At 48.9% G+C, this 9,120-nt stretch overlaps 1 protein-coding gene across 1 annotated transcript; it reads left to right on the forward strand.

Annotated features, from left to right (window-relative positions):
- Nucleotides 1-2,753: 2,753 nt before the first annotated feature.
- On the forward strand, nucleotides 2,754-8,482 carry Mpz (myelin protein zero). Its single transcript, XM_004671150.2, has 6 exons — nucleotides 2,754-2,850; nucleotides 5,678-5,844; nucleotides 6,117-6,330; nucleotides 6,891-7,026; nucleotides 7,117-7,174; nucleotides 7,287-8,482. Exons 1-6 carry the CDS (start codon nucleotides 2,754-2,756, stop codon nucleotides 7,386-7,388), a joined length of 774 nt encoding a protein of 257 aa, XP_004671207.1. The 3' UTR covers nucleotides 7,389-8,482.
- The last annotated feature ends 638 nt before the right edge of the window (nucleotides 8,483-9,120 follow it).

Consider the following 9,120-nt stretch of genomic DNA (forward strand, 5'->3'; position numbering starts at 1 on the left):
TTCATGTGGAGTTATTCTGTGTGTGAATATGACCTCATGATTTTATTGTCTTCATAACAAAATTGACCTATCACTTGGTTCTTTCTCTTTTCTCCTCCTAATTCAAAATGCTTGCATCTTAGTAGCCAGCATTCTCTTAGGTCTGCAGTTAGGCTCAACAACTCAAGCCTCAGCACAGTCTTCTTTGTAGTTTTTTAGCCTTTTTCCAGAACATAGGTATAGTCTACCCAGAGTGGCCATTCTGCATCCTGTCATAAGGACACCTTTCCTGCAGATAGGGAGAACACGTGCCCATCTTGTGCTAGGCCACTTTGTGGGACTGATGCTTACTGCATTTCTTGTGAATGTCCTGTGAGTTTTAGGGGTATCCACCATGTTTGCCAGAGTGCTTTCAGCTCAGAAAGAAAGAATGGAAGGAAGAAAAGGAAGAAAGGAGGGAGTTAGAGCTTCATAGCTAGAATCTAATATTAATCACCAAACTCACAAGAACTGGGGTCTAAAACACAGGGAAGTTACCAGGAGGAGGCTGACTTTACAGACAAGCCTCTGAAGACTCACAAGCTGGGTGTGGCAGCACATGCCAGTAATCCTAGCACTCAGGAGTATTGCTACAAGCTCCAGGTCGGCCTAGTCTGTCTAATAAATTCAAGGCCAACCAGGGCAACACCTGGAGGCCTTGCCTCAAAAAATTGAGCAGGAATAGTAGTGGCCTCCTCATCCAACCTCTACTGCCTGTAACTAACATTGAAATTCAGATCTCACTTTAAGTCAAGCCTTTGTCATCACAGATTATTTTAAAGACAAGCAGGAAGACGTAGTTCTAGCCAAGGTCTGAAGGGAGAAAAAGGAAGGCACGAGACAGCAGTCTTTTCAATGAAAAGGAACACCAGTTTGCATGACCCTAAGGAGGGAAACAAAAGAAGCAGCAACCAGGAGCACTCACTTGCTCACTCGTCTGTTCTGCAAAACTTGGCAGGCCTTATTTGTCCTGAACCCAGCTCTGGTCATGTACACATTCCCTTCCTTTATTCTCCTTTGTCCTTTGAGATGGTCTCACGTAACCCAAGCTGGCCTTGAACTCCTGATCTTCCTGCTTTCACCTCCCAAGTACTGAAATTATCCATCTCCTAGCTGCTGCCCCACCCATCTCTAACTGTACCCCCAAAATCTTCAGGAGATGTTTATAATCTACCAAATTCAATCCACCTTCCTTAGTCTGTCTAGGCCCTTTAGCCTGTCTATTCAGAGTTGTTTCCTACTGTGCTCCTTCTAGTCCCCCAAATCAAATCAAATCAAAGTAGAAGGCATAAGGTCTGATCTAAACATGCCCAGAGTTTCCCAAACCTGCCCAATAGACACATGTACACACACACACACACACACATTTTTTCTCACCTGTTCTTTTGCTCTTCTGGTTGGTCATCCTCCCTACCCATTCCTCCTTTTTTTTTTTTTTTTCAAATTTTTATTAACAACTTCCATGATTATAAAAAATATCCCATGGTAATATCCTCCCTCTCCCCACTTTCCCCTTTGAAACTCCATTCTCCAACATATCCCCTCCCCATCTCAGACTGACCTCAAACTCACAGCAATGCTCTAACCTTTGCCCTTGAGGGCTGGGATTAAAGGCATGACCCACCACACCTGGATCCCTTCCTCCCTTCCTTTTCCCTTCCTTCCTTCCTTTCTTTGAGGTAGGGTCTCGCTCTAGCCCAGGCTGACCTAGAATTCACTATGTAGTATCAGGGTGGCCTTGAAGTCACATTGATCCTCCTACCTCTGCCTTCCGAGTGCTGAGATTAAAGGTGTGTGCCACTGGCGTTATTTTCATTTTGAATCATTCATAGTGCTTAGCCTGACATGGTGCCTGTGTGTGGTACTCCCAGCACTTTGTCCATTAGTAAAGCAAGCATGGTGGTTTATTGTAGTTGGTTGTTGATGGGTTTGTCTTCTAATCCCTTCTGCTTCTCCAACATAGATTTTGAAGTTGCCAAAAGAATTTAATTATTATAATTCTCATGCTTGCATTCTCATGTTTTACATATAGCTGGCATGCAGTCTAATGTTGTTGTCTTGCTCTAAACTGAACTATAGCTCCAGCATGAAGGTTTGGAGGATTTCCTTACAGAGAAAGAAAGATCTCAGACTTCTTCCCTGGACATTTTCCAGGAGCATCTATGGACTAGAAAAGCATCTATGTGGCTAGACTCTCCCAGGATGCTGGGATAGGGATAAAAACGTAATTCCCAAAGGACCGGATGGTCTCAAGTAGTCTATCATGCAGTTCTAAGTAATTAAGATAACAAAGTACATCCAATTTTGGGACTTCTCTGAGGGAAACGTGCATCTCGGTCCTAGGGCTCTGAGGCGAGGAGGCTAAGAGGAATCCCTTTGCATGGACTTTGGGTCTAGGTTTCCTGCCCATCTTTCCCTTGGAGATGTGTGTCTATGTCCCTTTTGCTGTCCCTCTCTCACCCCCTCTAACATTCCAGCCTGGGGTAGGGAGAGGCCAGTAGACACAAAGCCCTCTATGTCCGGGGTGGTATGTGTCCCCCCACCTCTCCACCCAGAGTGTACAATGCCCCTTCTGCTCCCTGCCTCCTGCCTCCCTCCCCACCACCTCTCAACTGCACATGCCAGCTTGCAATTGGTTACTGCCTCAGGACAGCCCCCCTCATGCTGGGGCCCTACAGGATTTTAAGCGGGTTCCAGAAACCCCCGCTCAGTTCCCCATTCTCTCCACCCCACAGATGCTCTGGGCCCTAACCCCTGCCCCAGCTATGGCTCCTGGGGCTCCCTCATTCAGCCCCAGTCCTGTCTTGGCTGCCCTGCTCTTCTCTTCTTTGGGTAAGTGGAACCACCCCAATCAGGCAGCTTTGCTACTCAGGTGGTCTCTGGGCAGCCTCCCACTGCCCTCACTTTAAAGAGCAACAGACAAGAGTGGGAGGGCGATTCTCTATTTAGAGGGGATTGTACATACATGTGTGATCTGGAGGGAGACAGGAAAGGCACTGTGTGAGGGGACATGCTAACAGAGGTGATAGAAAACTTCCCTGAGTGGACACGGCTTGTACCTCAATTGTCACCTGCTCCTAGAGTCATGCTGCCTGCCTAGTAGATGAAGTGATACTAGAGCACGAAGCAGCAGCATCGAACACTGGGTTCTGGTCCCCATTTATTCCCAGCAGTGCAAGAGGCATGCACCCTTAATTTCCCAAAACAGTGAAATCAGGGAGTATAGCTAAGGAGGGAGACCACGGTTTGTGTCTTAGCATCTTAGATTCTGCTTCTTGGTTTCTGTCTGTGGCTTCTCATGTATCATGAAGGAAAATATTAGAATCTTAACACGGTAACTTTATCTGCCTTCATAAGTTGATCAGTACCTTCCTTGGCAGATGTTGGGTCAAGCAGGGTTCGTTAAATGATCCTCCCAAACTGCCCTGTATCCTAGCGCAGAGAGTGAGCAGTGGGTGAGCTGGGGTGAGGAGCAGCAGGGGCAGGTTAGAAAGTCCAAGTTCTATCCTTAGTCAAGGTCAGGTCCTTGAGTTGTAAACCCAGAACCTAGACTCTTCTTGGCTATACTGGACTATGACACCCCGAGAAATTGTTAAAGGTTGAAGAAAGGCCTGGTGAAGGAAATTGGAAGAGAGACTTGGAGAGTATAAGGAGGTGGAGAGTTTTATCCACCATCTATCCTGCTTATAGACCCATTGCACAGAGTTGACAAGGGCAATGGTTGACATTATAGGGGAGGGACAGAAGTTAGATCCATTAGCTAGTTCTCCTCATTACACTGGAGATTTCCAAGAAGGCAGAAGTCCCAGGAGGCGAGTAAGTGATGTTACATGGTAAGGTAGGAGATTCAGGACGAGTGAGAGAGTGGGGGTGGCATGAGCCCCCAATATTGGTCAAACAATGGGACTCTGTTTTGTTGGTTTCCTCCTCCCCTTCTCAAAAACAAAGGGGTTTACAGTTGCCCCCATCCACAGCCAGCCCACGCATAGTCTCCCTGGAATGGTTTCGCCTGTGTGGGTGAATTTTGGGGTGAGGCTGGGCAAGAATGGGTGAGGGCAGGGTGAGGATGGTTGAAGCTCTAGATTTGCAGTCCTGCTCTGAATACAGCTTCCCCTCTTTGCCTCCATGGCTTCCCAGTCAAGAGCAAGCTAACTGGCCAGTAAGAATTCAGCCTTGAGAACAGCTGTGACTAGCAAAAAGACTTAATTACCTTCATTTTTTTCTGCAAAAAAAAAAAAAAAAGAGTTTGCTGTACTGTGAAGTCCTATACAACTGTTGAAAGTAGGACTGATGTCTGTGAATCAGCATGGAAAACTATTCCAGACAGATTTTTTTAATGTTTAAAAAATATATTTTTTATTTATTTATTTGAGAGAGAGAGAATGGACATGGCAGGGCCTCCAGGCACAGCAAACAAACTCCAGATGCATGTGCCCCCTTGTGCATCTGGCTTATGTGGGTCCTGGGGAATCAAACGGGGATCCTTTGGCTTTGTAGGCAAATGCCTTAACCATTAAGCAATCTCTCCAGCCCCAGACAGGTATTTTTAAACAAAACAAAGGAAAGTAGAAAATAATACACTGAATTTTAGAAAAAGCCACATAAATGATGCTGTGGAGATGGCTTGGTGGTTAAAGGCACTTGCTTCCAAAGCCTGCCAGCCTAGGCTCAATTCCCCAGCCGCCCACATAGAGCCAGTCAGGCATTGCAGCAGTGAGAGACCCAGGTGCATGCGCACATGCATATACACACACACATACACAAAATCTAAAGGCTGGATGCACTGGCTTATGCCTTTAATCTTAACACTTGGAAGGCAGAAATAGGAGGATCATCATGAGTTCGAGGCCACCCTGAGACTACATCGTGCATTTCAAGTCAGCTTGGGCTATAGCAAGACCCTACCTTAAAAAATCAAAATGATAATAAAAAAAGAAAAAAAAATCTACATGAAGCAAGAACTAACCATTATCCATTTGTTATAAGTACAGATATGTCTTGAGCTCACTGCATTTATGTTGAATTTGAGATGTAGAAAAGCCATGCTTACTGACTGTTAACAGTGGTCCTATCTAGGAGGGGAATTATTTGCTGGGGCGGGTGTTCAAAGAAGATTTTAGCATCATAGCTATTGCTTGAATAGTTTATAAGAAGAATGCACTATATGTTACTTGTGTAATTTATTTAAAAAGATTTACAACTCTGTAACTAATAGCTTAAGAGTTAGGTACTGACTGGTGGTGCATGCCTTGCCTGTACCAGCACTTGGGAGGCTGGGGCAGTAGGATCACAGGTTCTGAGCCAGCTTGTGCTATGTAGTGAACTCTGTGGGTGGTGGTGGGGGAAATGGGAGGGGAGAGGTGCTGACTCAAGGGGAAGTGAGACTTCAATCCACTTGGCATTCCTCTGAACAGCTGTTACTGCTGATTTCGTTTCCTCTACCCTGAGGAATGTTCTCTATGCTAAGAAGTTTAAGTGATGCAGTGTTTAAATTCACAGAGAGCTGCAGTCCTCGAAATTTGTTCCTTTGCGATGGCCTCTGACCTGTGCCTCTCCTTGTTCTGTCGGGGATTCCCAAGAAGGAGGTGCTGCCTGTTGGCCTCACATCCTCTGTCGGATTTACAGGGCCACATGGGCATCTGTTTCCCTCTGCTTGCAGTGCTGTCCCCCGCCCAGGCCATTGTGGTTTACACGGACAGGGAGGTCCATGGAGCCGTGGGCTCCCAGGTGACCCTGCACTGCTCCTTCTGGTCCAGTGAGTGGGTCTCAGATGACATCTCTTTCACTTGGCGCTACCAGCCTGAAGGGGGCCGAGATGCCATTTCGGTGAGTTCTTGGGGGCATCTTGGGGTTAGATGACAGAAAATGAGCTTCAAAGAAGGACAGAAAGAAGAACTTGGGCTACAGAGAGGAAACTGTGTGACGAGTCATAACCCCAGCTTTAGCAGGTAAGTGGCAGTTTGGTTACCCTGCCTAGGACCCCTGGGCACTGTCTCCCCCCTCCCCCAGACCAGGAGCTGTTACCCTGAGGCTGGAGCCAAACTTTGACAGCTCGCTAAACTAGAGTCCTCTCACATGTCTCCCCTCATTCTTCTCAGATCTTCCACTATTCCAAAGGACAACCCTACATTGACGAAGTGGGGACCTTCAAAGAGCGCATCCAGTGGGTAGGAGACCCTCACTGGAAGGACGCTTCCATTGTCATTCACAACCTAGACTACAGTGACAACGGCACCTTCACTTGTGATGTCAAAAACCCACCAGACATAGTGGGCAAGACTTCTCAGGTCGTGCTCTATGTCTTTGAGAAAGGTGTGAGAAGGGACAAAGGACGGGGATTCTGGGAGGCAGTTCAAGGAGGGGATCTGGGGAGCTAGTTTCGCTGGGGGAAGGAGTAAAAAGTCCTCTCTAACCCAGCATGGTGGTGCAGACCTGTGATCCCAGCATTTGGGAGGCTGAAGCAAAAGACTGCCTGGGCAGTATAGCGAGTTCAAGACCAGCCTGGGATACATAGTGAAACCTTGAGTTTAAAAAAAAAAAAAAAGATCCAAACAGGACATGGTAGTATTCACCTGTAATCCCAGCATTTGTGAGGTGGAGGCGGGGCAGGGGGACCGCATAAATTCAGGGTCATTCTCAGCTACATAATGAGTAGGAAACCAGCTTGGGATAGATGAGAAAAAGTCCACTTAATGATGAGTCAGACTCTGGGACAGTAGACAGGAGGCATCTTGGCCGGGTCTTCTACACCTCCAGCCGCAGGGAATAGGTGTGCGTGTTGGGGGGGGGGGGGTGAAGCAAGGCGACCGAGGAGCCTGCCTCTCTTACCGCTCCCCCCACCCCCAGCAAAACTCCTCTCCCTCCCCTTCTAGTGCCCACTAGGTACGGAGTGGTGCTCGGGGCCGTGATCGGGGGCATCCTCGGAGTGGTGCTGTTGCTTGTGCTGCTTTTCTACCTGGTTCGGTACTGCTGGCTGCGCAGACAGGCGGTCCTGCAGAGAAGGCTCAGGTAAGAGCAGGGCGGAGGAAAGATGCTGGGCGCCCCCTTCCCCACCTCCCCACCCCCCGGAATCGGTACCACTGTGGCCTCTTCCTACAGCGCCATGGAGAAAGGGAAATTGCACAAGACTTCGAAGGACTCGAAGCGCGGGCGGCAGGTGAGCCGGACGCCCCGGATGCGCGGGGGAGGGGCTGTGGGGCCGCCGCGAGGGGCGGGTGGGCACGGTGGGGCGCTGACGTGCGGCCCCCACCCCGCCCCCCGCCCTCCAGACGCCGGTGCTGTACGCCATGCTGGACCACAGCCGGAGCACCAAAGCGGCCAGTGAGAAGAAGTCCAAAGGGCTGGGGGACTCCCGCAAGGATAAGAAATAGCGGTTAGCGGGCCGGGCGGGGGACCGGGGGTCAGGGGCGGAGCCCTCCAAGGGCGCTCAGGTGGTGGTCATCGAGATGGAGCTTCGGAAGGATGAGCAGAGCTCGGAGCTCCGGCCTGCTGTCAAGTCCCCCAGCAGAACCAGCCTCAAGAACGCCCTCAAGAACATGATGGGCCTGGACTCGGACAAGTGAGCGTCCCCCGCCAGGCCCGGTCAGAGCAGGGGGACCTAGGCTCCTCTTCTCCCCGCGTCTAGGTGCTTTCCTCTTGCTCCCCAGCCCTGCCCTGCCCTGCCCTGCACTCACCTCCTGTTGAGATGTAAGTTTCATTCCAGAATCCAAGCCCAAGCATCTGTATGCCCCTCACCTGCACCCCCTGGCTTTCTGGGAGTCCAGGGGCTAACCCTACCCCTCACCTGCCCTAAAGGCTGTGTGTTTGGTATCTGTCACCGAGAAGAAAGGGACCTTGATAGCCTCTGCCCCAACTCCAGGCCATTTGGCCTTCCCGTCTCCTGCCCCCTAGCTGATCTCTGCCCGTTCCTTCCCTCCGGAGGCCCGGCTCCATACTCTGTCCTCCTGCTAACACCCAGATCACCCAGATCGGACTCTCCTTCCTTCCGGTTTTATTTAGGTTGTTGATTATTTTTTATTTTTTACCTGAGCCCATATTCTACCCTGACCCCCATGACCGAGGAACTATGACGTCATGTGGCTTTCCCCAGTGCCCTGTCCCCACTAAGTCCTCAGTCGAGAGCCAGCCAACCCAAGCAGAGGAGCTCTTGATTCTCGGACCTCAGCTACCTGACCGACGCCCTCTGACACTCTTTAGCACTGTTCTGGGACCCAAAATCTTGGGGAAGGAGATAGAGAGGATGGATCCTCACAGGTCAGGGGTGGAGGAGGAGGCAAGTGAACCTTAAGGAATGAATGGCTCTAAATAATCAAACAGGAAACAGGAAAAACAAATGGGAAACTGAGGGGAAGGAAGAGGCTGCACTCCCAGCCACAGGGGATTCTTAGGGTTTTTCTATATTCTGTACATTTCTTCTACCACCTACACATGTCCTTATGGTTAATAAACACTGACATTTCCAGAAGCTGTGGTCTCCATCTTGCATTTCCTAGTTTTTGTGGGAATCCCTCATCCCTCTTGCCATTCCATTCCCAGGCCTTATGCTTCCTTGTCATGAACAGCTGGTTTCAATTATTGAGTTTGGGTTTAGGGTATGGGCCTAGAGAATATAGTAAAAAGAACTCTGAAGTATGCTCACATGACACATTCCTAAGTTTAAATCTAGCCACTGAGCTTGTGCCATGTGCTAAAATGTGCAGGTTCTGCTTTTCCATGAGTGGAAGCAGAAGTCCTCCCTGTCAAGATCTGAATTCCAAATCAATCCAGCCAGTAACCCAGTATGATTACTTAACATTGGTAAGCTTGTTTTACATTTTATGTAAATACCACCTTGTACAATTCCTAGAGCCTTTGTGGGAATTGACTGAGATTTAGTACATAGAAATCTTTGGAAGCTGGAAGTTAATATTCAACTAAGGTATTAAAGGTCAGGCCCTTCAAAAGGGCACAACAGGGAAAGAGGCAACAGGAAGATAGGGGAAAGGAAGAACACAACCAAAATGATATATGCATGAAAACCCCATATGGTTTGGGCATGGTGGCACATGCCTTTAATCCCACCCTGAGACTACATAGTGAACTACAGGTCAGCCTGGCTAGAGC

This window comes from Jaculus jaculus, chromosome 1 (assembly GCF_020740685.1).
Source record: "Jaculus jaculus isolate mJacJac1 chromosome 1, mJacJac1.mat.Y.cur, whole genome shotgun sequence".
Classification (NCBI taxonomy): domain Eukaryota; kingdom Metazoa; phylum Chordata; class Mammalia; order Rodentia; family Dipodidae; genus Jaculus; species Jaculus jaculus.

Bases quoted from the DNA above. Each gene is read 5' to 3' on its own strand.
- Mpz (XM_004671150.2), top strand. From the start codon at position 2,754: ATGCTCTGGGCCCTAACCCCTGCCCCAGCTATGGCTCCTGGGGCTCCC. The intron at 5,845-6,116 runs GTGAGTTCTTGG...CATTCTTCTCAG, and splicing joins GGGGCCGAGATGCCATTTCG to ATCTTCCACTATTCCAAAGG. The intron at 7,027-7,116 runs GTAAGAGCAGGG...CTCTTCCTACAG, and splicing joins GTCCTGCAGAGAAGGCTCAG to CGCCATGGAGAAAGGGAAAT.